This window comes from Mastigoproctus giganteus, chromosome 2 (assembly GCF_048544385.1).
Source record: "Mastigoproctus giganteus isolate SK-2022 chromosome 2, ASM4854438v1, whole genome shotgun sequence".
NCBI classification, from domain to species: domain Eukaryota; kingdom Metazoa; phylum Arthropoda; class Arachnida; order Uropygi; family Thelyphonidae; genus Mastigoproctus; species Mastigoproctus giganteus.
Window position 1 is genome coordinate 227,000,328 of NC_143576.1, and position 24,064 is coordinate 227,024,391.

Below are 24,064 nucleotides of genomic sequence, written 5' to 3' on the forward strand. Positions count from 1 at the left end.
GAGTATATGCTTTCAGTGCAAAATAAGTGGAATGGCAGATATCAATGTAGACAAGAAATGATTAAGTTTGCATGTCAATTCCAGCAGTATTTACTTAAGAAAATATGATGCACATCAATATGAAGTATGACCTCAATGAGCAGTAATGCAAGCAACTCCCTACTTGTGGTAGTGAGTCTAGATGGTGACAAATGCCATTTTGACAATTGAGTCATGCTTCTTGCACTTGTGCAGTGAATTAGTATTAGTAGTGGTAAATGATGCAAGAAAGCAAGCTTATACGGCATCACTCAAAAAAAAATAAATAAAACTTTCCATTTTAGTTATCCATCTCCTCCAATAGTTTGTCTAGTTCTTCCTTGAATTTATTGAAGCTATCCACTTCCACAACAACAGATAGAAGTTTATTCCAGCAATGTGAAATAAATTAATTAATTCACATATAATTTGTATTGATTTTATGAATTAAAAAAAAAACTATCTTTTAAAGATGTTTATATTTGTATCACAGTTAACTTTAAATCTTTCTAGCAAACGTTACTCTAGAGTGAGTATGGCTATAACAGTACTCAATCCTCATTGCTCACAACCACAGACTTGGGAAGCAACTGCCAGTTGTGCCAAAATGAATCCTGCCAAACCCATTATTGCATTGAGAGGTGAGTATACTATAGAGTTGGTGCATATAATAATGTAATGTGAAGTTCTGCGGGACAAACCACCCCCTAAAAATACCAAACTAAAAATGTGATGAATTTCTGAAATGGAGAGTTCTAAAATAGCTATATTTCATTTCCCTTAATTGTTTAATTATCATTCAGTAATAATTTTTGCCATAATCACCCAACTCCCTCTTTAGATATGCTCTCCTGCCGTTGTGCCCCCCCCCCAAAAAAAAAACACAAATTTTATACAAATACAGATGGCAAATAATTTCAAGTGCATATAATGGTTTGTTTTTCGGTATTATATAGTAGGAATTGTTAAGGTAAATAATTTAGGCACACAGATTAAATTATAATAATGTATTAAGTATAAAGTAGAATTTAGTAGCTTGTTTTATTTCCCTATTTTCCCATTTTACAGCCTTGAACAGAGCAGGACATTTCCCAAAATGTCAGGAAATTCCCATTGCCCCATTATACCTCTGTGTAATTTATTAATTCTCAAATGAATTCACATGATAATCTATGCAGCCTGATATTCTTTTCTTTGCTCTTTCTACTTCCTGTTTATATACATTATATATTTTGATGCTTAACAGGAATTAATTGTTGTGCTTATAAGACAAGTTCTGAAATGGCATCCTTTTCTCATTTTGCAAGCTGTCACCGCAGATTACTCTGATAGTGTACTGCAAATATAGAGCACTTCTCATTATGAGAAGTGCTCTATATTTGAAGACTTGAAGGACTCTGCAAGGCTTTAGGGGGAAAGTTTCTATCAGCATGGCCCACACTTGTAGGTAGAAGGAATGTGTTTTGTAAAGACGGGATACACTTAAACAAAGGTGGTGCAAAAGTTTTTGCCAGTATTCTTGAGGATACCTTAAAGGTTCAGGGAAACTGCTAGTTAGGGGGAATGTGGGTAAACTGACACGTGTTTATCTGATAATATTGGTCAAAGTGACTCTTGCACATACCTTAAGAGTTCTTATCTGTTACGCCAACTGGACATATTATCTAGATGTTCTGGGGGCAGAAACGTTTCAAGTGAGCAGGTAGCTAATGCCAGGAAAGAGAGCCTAAAAAACTTCAAGGGTTGTTAAATATACAAGAACAGTAAGTCTTAATTGTTTATATAGTAATGTTAGAAGTGTCGTCAATAAAATGAGTGAATTCGAACTGCTGGTTAAAACAAGTAATGCGGACATAATAGGGTTTACGGAGATGTGGTGCCACCCGGAAATTGGGGATGATGAATTTCAGTACGGCTTGTATAATGTATTTAGGAAGAATAGGGTAGATAGAAGGGGTGGTGGGGTAAAGCAGCCTGAGTGCGATGATAGCTTTCCCGGATTCAGATGTTTCACATGTTAATATAGAATCTGTATGGTGTGAGATAGTTGGAAACAAAGGTATAATGCGAGTAGGCATGGAAAGGTTACAGAGCAATAAAAAGTACTGAAGCCTATAACAGCTACAAGATGATCTGTAATAGAGCCCCTGAAAAGGTTCGACAGGCAAAGGCAGTTTATGAGAAATCACTAGCAAACAGAGCAAAGAGGAGGGATAAGGAATTCTTCACATATATAAAAGCCAAGAAGAGCAGGACAAACCAGATTGGACCTTTACGTAATGGAAAGGAGATAGTATTAAATACACCAACTTCCATTGCAGATGAACTCAACAGTTATTTTGCATCGATATTTACAAATGAAAAACCTTTTGTGGTTTTTCATTTGTAAATACCACAATGGGAAATTGTGGGAGCGAAGTTGAAAAATATGTAATTAATGATATTGAAATTTCGCAAGATTATTTAATGAAAAAACTTTCGAGCCTACAGTAAGGCTCCTGGAGTTGATGGAATATACCCTATAATCTTAAGGGAGGCGGCAAGTGAGTGCATTGAACCATTGAGGCTAATTATGCGAGCATCACTAGACTCTGGGGAGATTCCCTTGGATTGGAAAAGTGCCAATGTATCTCCCATACATAAGGGTGGCTCTAAGAATGAAGTGGGAAATTATCGACCTGTCAGTCTGACTTCAGTGGTAGGGAAAATCATGGAGGCAATGATCAAGGGTGGAATTCAGGATCATTTGGATCGAATTGAAATTCTCAAGGATACTCAGCATGGTTTTGTAAAGGGAAAATCATGTTTAACAAATCTGGTTTGCTATTTTGAAAGGGTCACTCACGAGCTGGAATTAGGGAATAATTTCGACATTGTTTATTTAGATTTCAGCAAAGCTTTTGACTCAGTCCCACATGAGCGGTTGCTTTATAAGCTGGAACAGGTTGGAATCACTGGGAAAATCCTTAGATGGATAGCAGGATGGCTTCAGGGCAGGAGGCAGAGGGTTGTGATAAATGGCTATTCCTCAGATTGGGTTGATGTGAGAGGTGGGGTTCCCCAAGGATCAGTATTAGGACCACTGTTGTTTTTAATTTTCATAAACGACATCGATGAAGGGATAGAGGGCATGATGTCTAAATTTGCAGATGATGTTAAAATTGGTATAGTAGTTAATGATCACTGTCAAGCTGATCTTCTTCAGAGAGACCTAGATAGACTTCAGGAATGGTCAGAAAAATGGCTGCTGTGCTTTAATCCAACAAAGTGTAAGGTATTACACCTGGGAAACAGTAATCCCAAAATAATTTATTTACTTGGTGGAGTTCAGCTAAACCCAGTACTGGAGGAAAGGGACTTGGGTGTTACGATACGGTCAGACATGAAATTCTCTGAGCATTGTAAACAGGTTGCAAGGAAGGCCCGTGGTGTCCTGTCGGTGATCTATCGAACTTTTGAAAGTAGAGATAGGGACGTGATAATCCCATTATATAAGGCTTATGTTAGACCACACTTGAAATACTGTGTTCAAGTATGGAGACCGCACCTAAAGAAAGACATCGAGCTTCTTGAAAGAGTGCAAAGACAGGTAACTCACCTGGTGAGATCGGCAAAAGGGCGTCCTTATGAAGAAAGACTTGGAATATGTGGGTTGCAGAGTTTGGAAACTAGACACCTTAGAGGAGATTTGATTGAGGTGTTTAAGGCTCTGAGAGGCATCAGTAAAATGAATGACGAAATTTTCAAGATTTAAATTATGTTAGAACTAGGGGACATAAATTCAAGTTACGGGGGGGGGGAATGTTTAGATTGGACTACAGGAAGTTTTATTTTAGCCAGCTAGTTATAAATTACTGGAATAAGTTGCCTACATGGGTGGTAGAGGCTGACAGTTTGGGGAAATTCAAAGGTCATCTGGATAGTACCTTCAGGTCAGGGAAGCGCATAGGATGATAGGTTTAATTTCCTTTTCTTTTATTAATTATTATTATTTATTTATTTATTTTTTTTTATCATTGTTTTATTCAGGGTTTTTTTTTTTTTTTTTTTTCTTTTGGCTGGTGCAGCATAAGCCATAGGCTTTCTTGCACCATGCGGCCATTACTAATACTAAGTATATTTCTATTCATTAGCTGTGTATGCCATGTGGCTGTTTTTGGAGTTAGTCTGTCTGTTGTAATTATATTTATGATAATAATTAAAATTAAACTTAATTTATGGATTAATTGTCTTTTGAATCACCCTGTAGTAATCAGTGGCAAATTAATATTTGTACTAATAATACTAAAATCATAACATGGCATTCTGTTTTTTGTTATGAGGTGGTTACGACAGATTATCTTGATATTTTACCTTGAGTCATTCTGTAGCTTGAATAATTAAATCTGGAAAACTTGAAGCTTTATTCCTAAAATATTCAGATTTTCTTTTACTTAAACTAGTAAATTAGTTACTAATTAATTTACCAAATGCAGTTTTCCATTCATAAAATATATTTCTTTTAATTTTAGCTGGCTCTGTCTTCCAAGTGTATAATTTAGAGACTAGAAAATGTCTACATAAATATAAAATGATGAGTCCTGTTCATTACTGGACATGGGTTAATTCTTCAGCTTTAGTCATTGTTACTGACAGGATTGTTTATTATTGGGATTTAAAAGAAGGTAAGAAAAGTCCAATGATAATAAAAGCTTATAAATTTATTTTAATTTCCTTTCATTTATTGTCAGTGAAACTAATAGTGTAGCAACACCCTAATTGTATATGTAATGTGTATATGCTGTTATATTTTTTAACCTTTTCCTGTATATAGCTCAGTGCACCTTGCTGCTATTTTATGCTCTTTTTATTATATTAATTATAAAAAATTTAAAAATTTTAAGAGTGAAATATTTTTCATTACACCATTAAATACTGCATTAATTGTTTATGTAGGCAACTTTATCTGGAAAGTAGTCCTTGTAAAATTGCTCTTCACTTAATTTATTATAATGCATATTTGATGTTAGTAGTAAAATAAATAATAATTTAGAAAAAAATATAGTGTAACATGTGCCTTTTATTAATAATTAATGTAGGACTTCCCAGCCTGTCTTATTCTCAGTCTTGAAACCTAACTCTCACCATTTGAAATCTCCTAACAAAAGCACTGGTCTTTACAACTGGTAAATGAAATTTGACAGTGTGGTTGAGAATATATAGCACATTTCTGTGTAACTAGTTCAGAGATGCATAGTATTAGAACTTAGAGGATACTAATGCACGAAATCCTACTTCACACATATATCAATATGTGTGAAGTAGGATTTCATGCATTAGTATCCATATTACATCCAAAAATTTCATTAATTTATACATGCTTCCTTCCTCCACTTTTACTCTATCTACTGAATGCATCACAAATAGTCAGACTAGAAAAAAAAACATATCTGTGAAAAGATCTAAATCTACCACAGACTTCCTCATTCATTTCATAACATTGTCCCCAATCTAAAATCGATAATGTCCATTTCTACCTACAATCTGACAAGTCTCACTTACTTTTTCTGACAGTCTAAATTATCAGTTACTTCAACTAGTACCATCTAAGTTTCCCTAATTGTTCACTCTATGATTCCTTTTTCATAAAAGGTGTTCTTGGAAGGAAGCATGTATGAATTAATGAAATTTTTTGATGTAATATGCACACTTTTTTTTTGTCATTTATGTGAACCTCTGTCCTAGCTGCCCCCCTGGACTTCTGTCCATATGGAGCTAGTTCTCATCTTAGGCTGTATCTTAACCTGTCTTGGTTTGTAAATCACAAATACAACCCCACACATAATCAACAACTCATGACAAAAGGAAGAACGACCATTATCCTCGCAGTGGGGACGGCATCTGTGCCCCAACCACAAGGAGCTTGATCGCCCTATCCGGGAAACCTTTTCCCAATTGACAACTCGTCACTCAAATAAATTCAAAACATTCAACTCCACCAAACTTCAAGTCTTATTGGAGCGAGCATCCATCACTCCATCCCTACTCGAGAGCCCACCGCAAGTCTGATAGGAGAAGGGAAGTTCCCTCTCTTCACAAAATTTATTTTGTGGCAATTACTGTCTGCAGTTGCTATTATAATTCATATGAATGAAAATGAATTTATATGACTTCATATAAATTCATATGAAGTTAGCTACATTACACTTCATTTATATTGGGAGCCCATACCAGACGGGAACATCTCCAACGCATGGCCCACTCAACAACAATCTCAATGCCTCTTGCTGGCACAGCCAGATGCTATAGTGTACACTTCAACTACACTTAAGCACTTTACTGTCTCAGCACCAGCTTGAGGGGGCACCCCCAAGTAACAACCTGCAGAGAAATATCTAATCATCATAATTCGTTCTTCTTTTTAAGATGTCTAGTGTCCTAGCATACTCTGGACACTATCTGCTGCAGTGTGCTCAGAGGGATGCTTCCTCCGTCGACAGTTGCTGCACTTAGGGATCCCACTCATTAATCTTGGTACACTCCTTAAACAAATAGCCATGGCTGCAGAACACTTCTGCCCGACAATATCTGGCCAAAAGTCATGCACTGGGTCGGCATCAGGAGATCCCTCACCTGGTCCCTCACTAAGAACCATAATAATAATAATCAGTGCTTTTTTTGTAAAAAAATAGGCGCTGGTACTCATTCTTTGCTATCAGGAGAAATTGAACATTAAAAGAATATGAAAAGTACTCTAAAAATTTTTTTTTTCTGATATTGTTACTTTAGTAGTAATGTTTTTAGAATAAGAACGACAAATTAAGTATATTAATACAGTTTATTAAGCATAAATTTATTATTCAAGTATATAAAACAAATAAGTAAAAAATAATTTCATAATAAAGTTTTTGTAGAATATTCCAAATTTTTGTTAAGTTCTCATCCGACACCCTATGCCAGGGATTGACAATCTTTGAGCGAAGAGCCATTTTTGATCTAACTAAAAAAAAAGAGAGATAGAATCCGAAGAGCCGCACATCAGCTCAAGCTGGGAGGAGGCGAGTTTTTTCTTAAGAAATGGAATAGAGTGGGAAGGTGTTTATTAAAAAATATATATACTGTATTTTGAAATATTATTTATTAATACTGAAAAAACGTAACATACATCCAATTAGGTACAAATTAATGTGACTTTTGCTGATGAACTTCTTGAGCTAGTCTCTCATTGTTCAGACAACAGTTTCTTGATTTATTTTTAATATAGTTCATGTTCAAAAATATTTGCTCAGAAATACGTCGAACCAAAAACTGAGAGAAGTCTAAACGCAAATATTTTCAAATTTATATATGGGTCCGGTAAGCTACTCCACGCATCAAACACAATTTGGTCTGCATTTTAAACACATCTATCGCCGTCCATTTGTGTATTGCAAGGGCAGCCTTTTGTCTCTCCAAATCCTCAATTTCAGTTTTAAGGCATTTAGTCTTGCAATCCACATGTCCTTGATTTTTAAGTCCTCTTAACTCCATTTCAGATTGTGCTTCATGTGAGCTATAAAGTTAAAGAACCGCAGTTACGTGTTAAAATAACTGCATGCAGCTTGCGAGCCACAGGCTGCCGACCCCTGTCCTGTGCCAACTTCTTTTCTTCCTCTTTGTGTGTTGGTTGCTGAATGGCATTTCCGAAGCAGCCATGAATCGACATATTTTGCTGGATCGAAGCGGGTCAGCAGTGGGCCTACAATTTTAAGAAACAGTAGTGAGGAAACTGTTTTTGTTATCAATGAAGGGCTGGTTGGGCTGGCAATCAGATTCATTTGTGAAAATCCTCGTTCACATTCACTCAATGAAATTGGTATCTTACTCAGAGTGTTCATCAAATTCTTCGATTCTTCTGAAACCTTATCAATTAGGTATCCCTAAAATCCACGAATTGCATCTCTTTCATTTAATTGTAACCTAATTGACAATTTTCTAAGTTCATTTTCACCAAATGCCAACAATTCATGTTTAGAAGAATTAATACCTTCATTGTCCTCGTTTTCCGTCTCTCGTCATCAGTATTGTCACTAGTTCTTAAATTTGAGTGTTTTCTTTTTTTTCTTTTTTTTTTTTGAAACTGTCCAAAATGTCGGTGTCATTCAGATATTCAGGTACTGTGACCATGTAAACAAAGATAGGGAAAATTTATGGAAAAATGTGGATAACGCACTTCTGCAAAACAAGATGATTATTTGTCGTGGTGGCACCTCCGTAGCCAGGTGGGAAGGAGCAGCAGTGCGTAGCACACGCTTCTTGATTAGACCGGGGTTCGAGCCCGTCACCACCAAATACGGAGAATGCGGAAAGGTCAGGGAATGACCACCGCATATTCCCGGAGCAATACGGCCTTAGTTGCTAATGCTCCTAAAAAAAAAAAAAATTTGTCGTGGTAAAAGAAAATCACCTTTCTAATTCCCGAATGGGGCGCTTACAGTTGATTCACAGAGGTGTCCAACCTATGGCCCGTGAGGAAAGTGAACTAAAACAGCATTTTAAATTTTGTTAATTATCAAAAAAATTCTGATTAAACGTTTTGTTCAGTAAATGTAATTGTGCAGTACTTAATAAAATTTTCAAATATTTTCAATTTTACTTTCACGTGCAACAAGATATGGAAAATGTAACACACTAAAGAAATCTAATTTTGAATTTTTTTGAATATGGTCACTGTACGGGAAAAGGTTGAACACCACTGCAGTAGAAGGTGGGCCAGAGCCCATTGGGAACACCTTGATCTGCTCACTCTTGACTAGCACAACTCCATATGTAGGAGTGGTTTTACCAGGTACCACTAAGTTGTAGAATGTGTTAGCTCTCTTAATTCGCGCAGCAGGACTAATTGCCTAAATTGCCTGAAGACCAGAAATATGAATAGTGCGTACCGAGTTAATTCTCTCCTAATCCGCTCGCTATATGAAAATTTTCTTCACTCAACGGAAAGTATTTTAAACGTAACTTCCAAGGGAAGTCAAAATAATTCGCTATAAAAGGACTTCATTAAACAGAGGTCTGACTGAGTAATTTAGAATTATAAAAATGGTTATACAGTTTTATATAGAAATATCATAACAATAGACAGTAAAAAATGCAAATTTAGTTAAATAATTTTAAGCTTATTTGAATAGTAGGTAAATGTGAAAAAAAATTTACAGAATATTACAAATTTCGAAGTGCACTGCATCCAAATGTCATACATCACTGTTAATAAAGGTGTTGGTATGCCATACCGTTGCCAGGTGGGAAGGAGCAGCAGTGTGTAGCACACACTTCTTGATTAGACCGGGGTTCGAGCCCGTCACCACCAAATACGGAGGATGCGGAAAGATCAAGGAATGACCACCGCATATTCCCAGAGCAATATGGCCTTAGTTGCTAATGCTCCTAAACATGCCATACCATTGCGTACTGTCCCAAAAAAGCACTGATAATAATAAAAAAAAAGAGCCTTAACTCCACATATCAGTTTTTTTCTTTAACATTGTTGTTCTTAATGCCATAAAATTGCCATAAAAATAGTTAAATTGACCATTTTCTGATACACATGATAATGTATAATTGTGTTAATCTCAATAGACTGAAATTACAGACAGAATATAGTGTCTCCTTTATGCTTATTCATTTACAGTGTGATTTCGTATCAACTTCAGCAGGTACTCCAGCTCGACTGTTTAATCGTCACAGTAGACTTAATAATACTCAGTTGATTAGTTTCAATTCATCCCAGTCACTGAAGTGGTTTGCCCTAACTGGACTTATTGCAGAGGTATGTTTTTTCTGTTTGTTTGTTTGATTATTAACTTACCAAATGTATAAGGCATGATTATATACTTTAACAAATTCATGTAAGATTTCATAATTAATTTTCTTTTCTTTCAATAAGGGGGGGAGGGGGAGAGATGTGTAGTAATAGGATCAGGGAGATGCATTGTTCTTGGACAGAGCTGTAAAGAAGATTATGAAATTTCCACTGGAAAATAAAGGATAGGAGTGCAGATATTGTGATCCTGGGTATTATGCTCCCTTTTCTACATCAGTGATCTTTGCTTATTGAAAATAGAAGTTAAAAAAATACATTAAATTGCCAACAAAAAAGACTAACAATCCAGTCACCTGTAAACTTTCTCATTTTTCTTATTTCATTGTGGTAACAATGTATTGATTTATGCAAATATCAGCATGATTTTTAGAATTTCTTTATAATGTTATTTTTGGATGTGATGATCATCAAAAGATCATCTTTTGATCACACACACACACACACACACACACACACACACACACACACACACACACACACACACACACACACACACACACACACACGCACACACGTGTTGAAAAAGGGCATTACTTTTATTTTCAACTGAAATGGAATTTCAGGCAGTAAGTTGTTGCTGTTTTTTTATAGCTCAACATAAATTTGCATCATTGAATGGTATTTTTATATTTCCTCTCTGACCTTAGAAATGTAATTGCCTGGCAAGCAGCTTGTCATCAATTATTAAATGTATTTTTTTATGCTGCAGATTTAGGCTACATGCTACCTCTTCTTGCTGTCCACTATATTTTTAATTCAGCCATTTAGGTGATTGCAAACAACATGCATTATGTTTGGCAGCATGTTTTGCCCCATTTCTTGGTTTTGAATCGCAAGTTCAGACAATTTCCGAAGACATTGTGAAGATCGAAAAAGACTTGAGATTCGAAACTTTGGACACTGCCAATGTACATGACTGCTTTGACTTACATGCAAATAACTTAGATGATGCAACTCTCCTTGAAATTGATTAGAAAATTGCATATGAAGAAGAGGAAAACAATTCTGAAGTGGATAACACCGAAGTGGCACCAAAAGAATTTTCAACAGAAGAATTGAAGAAAGTTTTTCGGGGCTTGACATTGCCTGCAAGGCAATTATGAATGGAGATCCAAATGTTGGATGTAGCATCCAGATACGGCAAATTTTATAAGATGGGATTCAATGTTACAAAGACTTGTATACCAAGAAAAAGAAGAGATGACTTCACCAAACTTCATTTTTTTAAATATCCAAATAAACAATAAAGCTTTTTTCTCATCTCTCATGATGTTATCTTTTCACTAATAAAATTTTTGCAGTATTTTTTATTTCAAATCCTTTTAATTGGCTGTCAAGTGCAAATTGTTTATAGATTTATTATAATTTGTTTATACACTGTTTCTCTGGTACAAATTCATTTAAAATCCATTATAATTATATCTCAATCAGCACGGTTTCACTTAACACGGAACAGTTTCGGTACCAATTATCAGTGCTATACAGATATTGCTGTATTTCGGTTTTTTTTAATCTCGTTACCAGGTGGTTTGATGGAAAAGTCTAAGGGATTATCTTTTATAGTCTTGATCCCAGGGTTTAGGGGCAGCAGTGCGTAGCACACACTTCTTGATTAGACCGGGGTTCGAGCCCGTCACCACCAAATACGGAGGATGCAGAAAGGTCAGGGAATGACCACCACATATCCCGGAGCAATATAGCCTTAGTTGCTAATGTTCCTTAAAAAAAAAACCAAATAACTTGTGTCCTGTGGGTATCATTACTGATGCAGATGCCCTCAGGGGCTCATTCCTTGGATGCTGACTTCACAAAATTTGCTACAGACAAAGTGTACAGGTACAGGATTTTCTAGCAGGTCTTCCCTGTTTGTATGTATTGAATGAATTGGAAGTATTGAAAGTGATGTATTGAATACATAGTATTCTTGTTAAACTTTGGTAGTTTGTAGCAGAGATTTAGAAGGGAGATAAGCTTTGAACATGTTTGAATATACTAAATGTTCAGAACAGAATATCTGCACTGTGCACTATTGGTTTAATATTAATGGTTTGTGTAACTGCTATTTATCTTAATTTTAGATAATTAATAGTGTAAGGCTCTCACATGACAATTTTCTTATTTTCAATATATTTGTTTTACTAAGTATATAACTTTATTTTATCATTTCCTCTGTTAAATCCATAGCTGCTTAAGCTGTGTTGGTTATTATTGCTATGCTATATGTATTCTAGTAGTAGTAGATATTAGATATATATGTATGCAGCTTTTATTATGTAGCTGAGTACTTCCTTATTGCCTGATTACATGCTATACAGAAAATTGGGTTCAAAACAATGCCTTGTTTAAAAGCATGGGATTACATCCAAAGTTTAAGTATACACAATAATGCTGTGTAATAATCAAGTACAGTATTTTTTTTTTTTAAGAATTGTGTACTGAAAGAATGGTATTATCAGTTCCAGAAAACTATATTATCTGATTATCTCAGAAAGAGCATCATAAAGTATATATTACAGGAGTACATATCAGTAGAAGCAATAAAATGCAAGAGTCATTTCCTCTGTTAAATCCATAGCTGCTTAAGCTGTGGTGGTTATTATTGCTATGCTATATGTATTCTAGTAGTAGTAGATATTAGATATATATGTATGCAGCTTTTATTATGTAGCTGAGTACTTCCTTATTGCCTGATTACATGCTATACAGAAAATTGGGTTCAAAACAATGCCTTGTTTAAAAGCATGGGATTACATCCAAAGTTTAAGTATACACAATAATGCTGTGTAATAATCAAGTACAGTATTTTTTTTTTTTTAAGAATTGTGTACTGAAAGAATGGTATTATCAGTTCCAGAAAACTATATTATCTGATTATCTCAGAAAGAGCATCATAAAGTATATATTACAGGAGTACATATCAGTAGAAGCAATAAAATGCAAGGGTCATGTATACATCTAATATTTCATATAATTTAATTTTAAATTTACTTTGCCTAAAAAAAAAAATTCTTATAACATAGATGTTAGTTTTTCCCTGACGTTGTGTGTGATATCAAATTGTGAAACAAGCAATGGCTACTTGTTTTCTTATAATGTTGAAAAAAGTACTATTGGTATACTAATGGCAAGGCACTTAAAATGGCCAACACAGAAATGTCTGCCAGTACATTAAATAATCTTTGGTCTCTTTCTATGTCAGCCTTTCTTCTGTGTGCTATAAATAGTATCAGATGTTTCTTACTGGTTTTACCATATTTATCAGAGAATAGTACATATTCTGTGATAAATATAGCATATATGGATATGCATACACTTTGATAAATATGGCCAAAAATATGTATAGAAGTGAAAAGAAGTATGTTTATAGTACAAAATTGGAATATCAACATGGGAACAGAACAAAAGGTTACCCAGCACCAGAAGTACTGCACAATTCTGCAGTAGCTGATATTATTTTTTTTTTTTTTGAGAACAAGAGTAGCCTGTGCAGACATAGCTTTTTGCCGCTCCTGGAACAGAGAAGTTTTTTCTGATTTATTTTCTGTTTTATTAGCTTAAATTGCCATATTAACTTATTTTCTAGAGTAGCTTTATATTCCTATTTACGATACCTAGTTTAAAATACCTTAGATAGAGATTTTGTAGGTATTACTTAGTATCGGTAAGGGTATCAAATCCACGTGTTTACCGTTCATAAATTGCCGCCATTGTTACGCGATACAAAATATCTCGAACTAGATAGCATAAGCTTAATATAGTATAGTATAGTACATAATATTGTCAATTAAATTGTACTTTTAACTATACATATAACGACTTAGGTTACGTAACATAAATAATTAGTAAAAATAAATAATTAATACTTAACTTGATACGGAAGTTATATAAAGGGATTTCGTAGATAACACTCGATACCGAAACATAAATATAGCGTTATAACTGTGTTGGAATACAAGTTTAAGGTTTTAATTTTGTACTGAAATTGAAATTTTATTGAAATTAAATTGAAATCATGACTCAGATCAGAGCAGCAAAGCAAAAGGCTCAAGCTAATGGGAGTGCTGTGGCTCAGGGGAGAACTCAGGGGGGGGGCAGTTGCCCTCTGAATCACAGCCTTTTAAAATGCACTACTTGCTTGATGTTTGTGGACAGTCAGGTACGGGACATGATACTGCCAGGGAGGGATGTCTTTGTGTGTGCGCAATGCAAGGAGTGTAAGGAAATCAAGCGACAACTCGGCATTGTTATGGGCCTATATGATGAGAGCTTGAAGGACAGGGTGGATGCCCTCGAAGGATTAAAAGTGAGGGGCCCATCGAGCTCTCAGCTGCCCACACCAATGCCAGAGCTTGCACTTGGTCATCACGCAACACAGCGGCAGCCCCCCAAGGCAGAATGCGCTGGTCCCAAAGGAACTAGTAGTTGTTGGTGACTCTATTGTCAGGGAAACGGGAAACATGCTTTGTAAAAAGGATAGGTGGAACAGGACCAGGGTATGTCTGCCAGGGGCAAAGGTTGATGATGTAGAGCAGATATCATCTTTTAAGGACACAAAAGATGATATAGTAGTACACGTTGGCCTAATGATATTAAGAGTAGGAGACCGGCGGAATTACTTAACAAGTACAGGTCACTGTTGAAAAAAAAGCCGTGAATTAGGGTTGAATTTGAAAGTGTCTGCAATTCTGCCCAGACACGATAGGAGGGAGTATATGATGAGAGCCCTGTCGATGAATTCGGCCCTGAAAAAATTGTGCAAGGCTCAAGGGGTAGAATTTTTTTCAGCCTGGTCTGTACTTGTTAACAGGAGAGACTGCTTCTACAGGATGGGATACACTTAAATAGAAAGGGTGCAAGAACGTTTGCTGATGCTATCGAGGCAGTGTTAGGTGGGTTGGAAAACTGCTAGATTGGGGGGATACAAGGACTAATAGATTAACAGTAGCCACTGGCAGAGTTGAAAGTGATTCTTGCACTGCTTCTATTGGAATGGGCAGCAGCCTGGAAAATAAGATGCAGGATATTTCAGAGACTGCTGGGAATCATTGGAGTACAAGTAAAGACATGGGTTGTGTTAGGGTAGCGAAGAAAAAAGTACAGGTGCATGTATACTTGCATGTACACCAATGCTAGGAGTTTAGTAAATATATTCGATGAATTTGAGGTATTGCTCAAAACATCAAAGGCAGATATTGTTGGGAGTTCAGAGATGTGGTGTCACACAGATATAAGGAGTGCAGAACTGGAATTTGAGTACAATGTCTACAGACAGGATAGGAAGGGAGGAGGGGTTATGCTATTAGTTAAGAAATACATAAAATCCAAGGAAGTGAAGCCAATCGACATCGCTGGACAGGGCATTGTCGAGTCAGTTTGGTGTGACATAAGCATTGGGAGATCAAAATTGAGAGTAGGAGTGTGCTATAGGCCTAATGACTCTGATGAGTATAATAAGAAACTGTACAGGGAAATAGAGTGGGCCAGTAAATCAGAGAGTCTTATAATGGAGGATTTTAATTTCCCAGATATTGACTGGAATTTGGGGACTGGTCACTCACACACTAGCAAGGCTTTTGTGGATTTATTGGATGATTGTTTTCTACATCAGCATGTTCGGAAGGCAGCTAGAGGGAGTAATACTCTTGATTTGATTATCAGTAGTGATTCTTCATGCATTAAGAATCTGCAGATAGATGAACCACTATGTGGCAGTGATCACAGTGTGCTGAAGTGGGATTTACTCAAAGAGGTAACTACCATTAGGGGTAAAGGGAAGGGTTATTGCTTTCGTAAAGGCGACTACGATAGACTGAGACAGTATTTAAATTCTATACAGTGGGACCAACTGATGATGTTACCAACAGCAAATTCAAAATGGGAAGCATTCAAAGAACTTATCTTGGAAGCTACTAGACTTTACATACCAACCAAGAACTATTGTTCAAAGTTTGGGCCTAAATGGATGTCAGATGAACTAATGAGACATATGGCAGAGAAGAAAAATGCATGGGATACATACAAATTAACACGTGACGCAGAAGCCTATGATAGATACAAGTTGGTCTGTAACCAAGTTACAAAGGAGGTTAGGCAGGCGAAGGCAGATTACGAGAAGTCTTTGGCAAGGGATGCAAAGAAAAACAGCAGGGAATTCTTTACTTACGTAAACTCTAGAAGGAAGGGGATGAATCGGATTGGTCCACTTGATATCGATGGGTCAACTGTCGATGATCCTGCTCAGGTAGCTAACAAGCTAAATGAATATTTTGCATCGACATTCACACACGAGGAGTTATTCAACGAGGGGAATGCCAAAAGTGTATTCAACTTTGGCAGTAAGCTAGAGAATCGTGTAATAACTGAGAGTAAAGTGGAGGAGAAATTGTTGAAGATAAACACAAGAAAGGCACCTGGGGTGGATGGGATCTATCCAGTTAGATTAAAGGAGGCAGCAAAGGAAGTAAGCAAACCCTTAGCCATAATTATGAGAGCTTCCTTGGACTCAAGGGAGGTACCCATGGACTGGAGATGTGCAAATGGGACCCCAATTCACAAAGGAGGATCAAGGGCTGACACAAGTAATTACAGACCTGTGAGTTTAACTTCTGTTCCCGGAAAATTAATGGAGGCACTTGTTACAAAAGCAGTGCAGGATCATCTAGACAGGACTTCAGTTATAGCTCGGACACAGCATGGTTTTGTTAAGGGGAAGTCTTGCCTGATCAATTTGATTGGATACTATGATGCAGTCACAAAAGAACTGGATGCAGGGAATAACTTTGATATTATATACTTGGATCTTAGAAAGGCTTTTGATACTGTTATACATGGAAGACTGCTGCACAAATTGGAGCAGTGTGGCATTGGAGGCAAATTGCTGCTATGGATAAAGGGGTGGTTGAGGGGGAGAAGACAGAGTGGTAATTAATGGACACTGCTCATCGTGGACTAATGTTATTAGTGGGGTCCCTCAGGGTTCAGTATTAGGTCCATTATTGTTTTCTGTATGTATAAATGATATTGATGATGGTATATCAAGCTTAATGTCCAAGTTTGCAGACGATACGAAGGTTGGCAGGGTTGTCAAGGACACTACTGACACTATGCTGCTGCAACAGGATCTGGAAAGGTTGAGCAGATGGGCTGAGAGGTGGCAAATGAAGTTTAACATTGACAAATGTAAAGTACTACATATGGGAAACAGCAACCCCAGAGCAACGTATCAACTCTGTGGTACTACACTGACAGTGGTAGGTGTCTCCGTAGCCAGGTGGGAAGGAGCAGCAGTGCCTAGCACACGCTTCTTAATTTGACCGGGGTTCGAGCCCGTCACCACCAAATACGGAGGATGCGGAAAGGTCAGGGAATGGCCACCGCATATCCCGGAGCAATATGGCCTTAGTTGCTAATGCTCCTAAAAACCAAATAACAACAACAACAACTGACAGTGGTAGGGAATGAAAAGGACCTAGCGGTGGTTGTGCAGGCAGATATGAAGTTCTCTGAGCAGTGCAGATGGGCTGCATGAGTAGCTCATGGTGTATTGTCAATGATATATAGGAATTTTTCTAGCAGGGATGATTATTCCCTTGTATAAGGCAAGTACTGTATACAGTCCTGGAGGCCTCATTTCAAGAAGGATGTAGAGCTGTTGGAACGAGTACAGAGAAGGGCAACAAGATTAGTGAATGGAACAAAGGGGTGCTCTTATGAAGAAAAGCTTAAGTTTTGCAAATTACATTGTCTGGAGACTAGGCACCAGCGAGGTGATCTGATAGAGGTGTATAAAGCCTTGAATGGTTTGAGCATGCCCAGTGCTGATGGGATTCTTCCTCTTGTTCAGAATAATCACCTGAGAGGGCATAAATTCAAATTGAGGAAAGACAGATGTAGGATAGACGTGCGGAGATTTACCTTTAGCCAGCGGGTAGTTGGTTGGTGGAACGGACTTCCATCATTTGTTGTTGAAGTTGATAGCCTAAATAAGTTTAAGGCTCAGCTGGACAGGTATTTCGAGCGAACAGAGGGGTGAAGTGGAAGCGGTTATTATTTATTTATTTATTTATTTTATTTTTATTTTATTTTATTATTTTTTTTTGGCTGATGCTGCATAAGCTTGCTTTCTTGCATCAAATGCATCTACTAATGCTATGATTTTTCCCATAGCATCCAGTCTGTTCTTGTGTCAGCATTTAGGTTGTATCGACATCTTTCAAATAACTTGCTATTAGTGCTATTTCTAAAAACTTATAATTAATACATCGTTGGCCATTTTATGCTGTATTACTTTTACAATACTGTAGTAAGTCTTGTTTATCAACTGGTAACTGAATAATGGTTCTGTGTTAACCACTTAGATTTTCTTGATTTATTAACTTGCTTATGTTATGTCTTGGAGATAGTAAATTAGAGAGCTTTCTATACTTGGAAATCGAGATTTGTTTGTTTGAATAATTTGTTCACTTTTTTAGGAAAACAGAGTAGTTGGAGTGACCCAGCTACATTCCTTAGATCATAATCTTAGCCAGGTTATTGAAGCTCATTCCATTCAGTTTGCCTATTATTTATTCCGAGGAAATTCTCATCCTTCCTGTGTCCTTATTGCAGCCACAAGAGGAACCGAAAAGTCAGGAAAGGTAAAACAGGTGGTTGGTTCTTAACTGTGATCTGGTAAAAATTATCCCTTCTAAATTATTACATTCCTAATAATTATACTATATAATGTTATAGCCAACAGAAATTAATAGAGCTGCTAGCATCAGTGCTATTTATTTTCATTCGAATTTTACTTTTAGCTGTGTATGGCAAGCATTTATTTTTTATTTCTCAGTATATTTGTTCTCTAATAGTTAACTAACAGCCATATTGGTCATATTAGTCTGGACTAACTTATTTCATTTATATTCACATATAGTATAGTATGGTTTTTTTATTATTTCTTATGAATAAAACACATAATGATGACTTTCAAATCATAATTTTTTAGCAGACATGCTTACTTTTTATATAAAAAATTTCCCCTAGGTGGAAATGCAAGTAAAAAGCAGTGTCCCTAATTTCATCCTTCTTTCATCATAATCAAAAGTTTAATTGAAAAGTAGTGTTTTTCATTTGAATGTATATTGAAAGGGAAAGTTTTTGATTATGATATTTTCTTTTAATATTACACTTTATAAATCTTTCAGAATTAGCTATATCTGTACTTATTTAGATTTGTATGTCAAAGCATAATATTTTTATAATATTTTCTTAATCTAGTGATTATTTAGTAACTAAATATATTTTAATTTCAAGGTGCAGTTCTCACAACAAATTTGATTGTTCAATTTATGAATTGTTAAAAATCTGGACTTCACTGGTTACAGTGATTCGTAATCTAATATACTTTATGCCAGTACAGTTGAGCAATTCATTGTACAAAATGACACGTATAGCTACCAACAATTCTCTGGATTTATGAGGGAGACTTTTTTTTTATAACCCACTGTTTTGCTCTCCATCCTAACAGGTTTCTTTTTGCCTGTTCACAAAAGAAAATAGTAAAACTACAGCTTTGTTGTTAAATTTGGTATTTTTAAAAAAATTCTGCAAATTTGTTCCTTAAATTTCATTGTTTGTTTCTAGTTAATGAATTGGCCATTAGATTCACTCGCCTGTATTACATAAATATGTGGAACTCGTGAAATGAACGGTTAGATATACAATAACATTAAATCATATTTTCTTTAGTATTTATGATGCAAAGTTAATTAAATTTGATTAAAGTTAAATAAATTTGATTTAACAATGTTCTTCAGGAAGATGCCAAAGAATTAAGACATTGTTTAACATGTTCACTATTTCTGACACACATAAGCATCAATTGGCACTATAAATGATTTGCCATTATGCATATAAGGCAACCAAGCACTGCCATAACACATATGGGAGGTCTTTCTTAAGTGGTCAATAAATGAATGCTGTAAAAGTAAAAGGCACATGAAATTAACAATTGCTCAATATCAGCATGCTGATTGAACTCTTTATTATTTGCAGCAATGCTTGGTTTTTGTTTATGGACTTGGCACAAAGGAGGCTTGTCTGATTTACACTTCAGCCCAAAAGTAAGTGTTTGCTTTCAGCTATGAATTCCAACCTTTTGCTTTTCAACCATTATTTAGGAATTTCAGAATCTTGAGGATATCAAAACATTGTTGTTCCTCAACACTCCAAAAATTACAGCATGTTGGATAAACTCTCAAATATAGGTGTCAACAAATATATTAAGAAGACATACACCTAAGACTTTGTGTATTATAAAATTTGGAAAAGGTAACATTTGCTTTGTATACTATATGTAGATATGGTTTTTTTAGTTTCAAGTGGAAATACGATGGCAGGAAATACGATGTAATCAGACATTGGCAAAAACAATATGTGGCATATAGAAAGAAATATGAAAATATATGTAGTATTTTAAGTGGTGGTATGAAAAAAGTTCATGGCCTGAATATGAAAGGCTTATTTCAAGGAGTCTGGTAACATATTACTTTTCAAAATAGTCCCCCTGGGAGTCAATACACTTTTTTTCCATTGATGCTGGAATGCATTAATTGCAGCTGCAACGAAAGTTTTCTCTTGGGACTCCAGGAATGCATCCATTGCAGTAGTGACATCACTGTTGGTGGAAAAATGGATGTCAGCCAGGTATTTTTTCAGATTAGGAAATAGGTGAAGGTCTGGTGCTAGATCTGGTGAATATGATGATGTTCCAAAATTTCAAAACAGCATTCATGCTGTGCAGCCATGGCAATGACAGATAACAGCAGGCACATTGTCCTGGTGGAACAAGACTCCTTTGCTGAATTTTTCTCAGTATTTGTCTTTGATATTTTCATGAACACCTCACAAGGTCTGTGTATAATATGCTCCTGTGACTGTCTGTCCTTTCTGAAGGTGATCTGCCAGTAACACTCCATCAGCATCCTAAAAAACTGATGCCATCACCTTGCCAGCAGAAGGAATCAACTTGGCTTTCTTTGCACAGGAAGAAGAGCCGTGTTTCCACTGTTTTGATTGTTCTTTTGTTCTCTGGCTGAAAGTGATGGACCCATCTCATCCATAGTCACAAACCTTGCAAGGAAATTTGCTGGATCTGCTCAAAACAACAAATGTTCACTTGACTTGACGACTTAAAGGAAATGCATTGGATTCGACCAACTGCAACCTTGCTGCCTATGCGCTATTTGGCGATCAGTACCCTGCTTCCTTGCTTGGATACCTTTATTCCTCTTTCCTGGCAGGGGGAGGAGCCAGACTCCTGCTCCCCTCCCTCTTTTCTTTCTGGTGGAGCATGGGCCTGCTCCACTGTAACTAACTGGGAGCATCTTCTCTATCGCACCTATTCTTCTGACTTTCCTACCCCCAGCCTTGTCTCCCTCCCCCACTCTGCTTATACACTAGCGTATGCCCTACACTTCAAAATTTAACTGTGCAAATTGAACCTCGCCCGTTGACTTTCGGCCTCCAATCTAGAGGACCTTTATTTATTTTATTTATTTATTACTTTTTTTTTAGGTCCTAGCCACTGAAAGCTCAGGAAATTAGGTGGTAGGACCTGCCAGAGTATATGTAAGCTACTGGGTTCCTGGTCTGCCTCCACGGGGCGTAAGTGGGGCAACGTTGGGCCCAACAGGGATCCATCGGCTAAACGACCAGAAGAACAACGGTACATGACACTAAACGATCCAAGACCCACACACTTTTAAATCTCTGGCATCTTCAAACAGTATGATCACTGTTTCAAGTAAGATACTTGTGCAAAAGTACCTTCCTTGAAACAGTGATCATCAGTTGGTGGTATCTATCAGACAATCTAAGACACAGATCCATAGACAGAAAAATCCTGCCTGTGCTAATGTTTGAAAACATACCTGCACTGGTAAATAATCATATGCCTGTATTTTAATATAAAGTGTGTATGTTGTCAGTGAAATTAATTTCAAGCCAACATATTAAATAAAAAAGAAATATCTGCTTTCCAAAAGTCCAAGTTTGGCAGCTATGAACATATCATTGGATATTGAAATATATAACAACTTCTGTATTAACCCTTTGAAGGATGTCAAAATAAAACTTACTTTACAAGTAAGTTTTATTTTGTTATATATTGGGTTAGAACGAATTGAACAATTCATTCTAACCCAATATATAACACAAATGTGATTACTTTCCCCAAGAGGGATATAAAAAAAGTGCAGTTTATGGGAAAATGCAAATTTTACAATAGATGCTAGCAGAAGCAAACTGGATACCTCACAGAATAGAACTAACAACTTCAGTGTTTTCCAGAGTACAGACCAATGAGTTGTTGTAATGTCTTCTGCGGTGCCCTCAATTAGCTGATTGAATTTTTATAAACAACAGTAGTTAGCTCAGAGTAATTACTGTAGATGTTCAGTCTCTCCCCTACCTCACCTCAGTTAGAGATGCAATAGAAAGTACATCAATGAAATGTTAATTGCACACAAGACACTTGCAAAACTAAATATGTACCTCAGAGAGGAGGAATCAGCTACCATATTTGTCAGTTGTGATTTTTTTTTTTTAAAAGAAAACCCCAAACAAAAGCGGTATTAGAACCTATAGTACTTAGTACTGTGCATGAGCTGTTGGTTCAGAAGATATTTGTTGACATTAGACTTGAATTTCTGTAGATGGTAATTTTCAGGAAATATGTATGAAGGATGGTTGTCCTAGAAAACAAGTTGAATCAATAAATGAGGAAGAAGAAAAGTTGGTTCTGTGAGTTTGAAGTTGGATGGTGAAGTGATATATTCAGTTATAAATTTTTGAAACCAACAGTATTGTGACATTATTTTCAAGGATGAAATTTACCTTTGGAATAGCAAAAACTGCTAATGGCATAATGCAAAGTGTCCATGGTGCAAGTATCCTTGGGGGGGGGGGGGGGAGTGAGAATGATTTCTGGTTTGCTTATGCAGTGATTTCTAGAAATACCTTAATCAACTCAAGGATTAGTGGCTGGGTTGTTCCTTATTTCTTACTTAGGCAGTGTACTGTAAATTGGATTTCCTATTGAAGTATTAGATTATTATAAAAAATTCAAAGTTTAAGTTCTATCTTTTAACTATTCAGCATTACTATTCTATTTAATATTTTTATTTTAAAGTACAGCATTATTTTTAAAAAAAACCTGCATTAATGGTGTTAGTTGCCATTTAAAATGTTTAAATAGGTTGTCTTTTTTGTCATTGTATATTCATATTCAATTCTCTAACGCGGTTAGAGAATTTTGGTAAACTTCACATAACAGGATATTTTTGAGCTTTTGTACGGGGGAAACCCTGCTATTATGTTGGATGTAATTTTTCAACATTTCCACTCTTTTTGTATCCCCGCTGTTGACTCGCTAGTCAAAAAAATTTGAGAAATCCCTGTATTTTATTTTGTTGGGAAATCCCCATGTTACGTTCTGTGCTGTTGAACTTGTGGAAAAATCTAGATTTCAAAGTTTTATTACTATTGGATAGTGCACCAGGTCATCCAAAAGATTTAAGTCATCCAAACATTGAAATTATGTTCCTAACACCACAGTTGTACTAGGTTAATACAACTTCTTTTATTCAGCCATTAGATCAAGGCATTATTTCATCTTTAAAACTCATTACATCAGAAAATCGTTACAATGGATTTTGGAAAAAATTGATTCTGAATCTGTTGAAGTAATGGAGGTAAGGAAACATTTCTCAGTTGTGGACTATATCAGAATCGTAGCTTTATTGCTGAAAGAAGTAAAACTGTCAACAAGTGCATGTTGGAAAAATGTATGGCTAGAGTCAATTCATTCAGGAAATATGATCGAACCAGCAGAAAACGGAATCGGTGAGTTAGTAGAACTCGCTACGTTTTGATGATATGACTACTGAAGCCCTCGTGGGTAGAATAGTTGATAGAATCGCCCTCCTCCCCACACCAGGTGAAAAAGACCTGCATTCGAATCCTGTCAATGAAAGAAGGAATTTTTATGGATCTTTTTGACAACGTGGCTGAGTTTGTCGGGCTCAGGTGAGGGTAGTGTGGTTTTTTTCTCCCAGAAACTCGAGTTTTTCGTCCAGCAAAACAGAAAATCAACCTCGGGACACACAATTTATAGACAATATACACAGAGTAACATGGCCTTTGTCGCCGATGCGCCTAAAAAAATAA

The 24,064-nt window shown here is 36.2% G+C and overlaps 1 protein-coding gene across 3 annotated transcripts in view; it reads left to right on the forward strand.

Moving 5' to 3' along the window:
- The window catches only part of LOC150090204 (clathrin heavy chain 1-like), a 73,103-nt gene that overhangs the window by 22,265 nt on the left and 26,774 nt on the right, over window positions 1–24,064 (forward strand). For 2 of the 3 annotated variants that reach the window (XM_090369016.1, XM_090369017.1), the window contains exons 4-7: window positions 532–659; window positions 4,530–4,682; window positions 9,687–9,802; window positions 18,328–18,492. In XM_090369016.1, the coding sequence (XP_090225142.1) occupies window positions 532–659; window positions 4,530–4,682; window positions 9,687–9,802; window positions 18,328–18,492 (562 nt within the window). The remainder of the gene's footprint in view (window positions 1–531; window positions 660–4,529; window positions 4,683–9,686; window positions 9,803–18,327; window positions 18,493–24,064) is intronic. The other variant, XM_090369018.1, reaches the window with a different exon arrangement.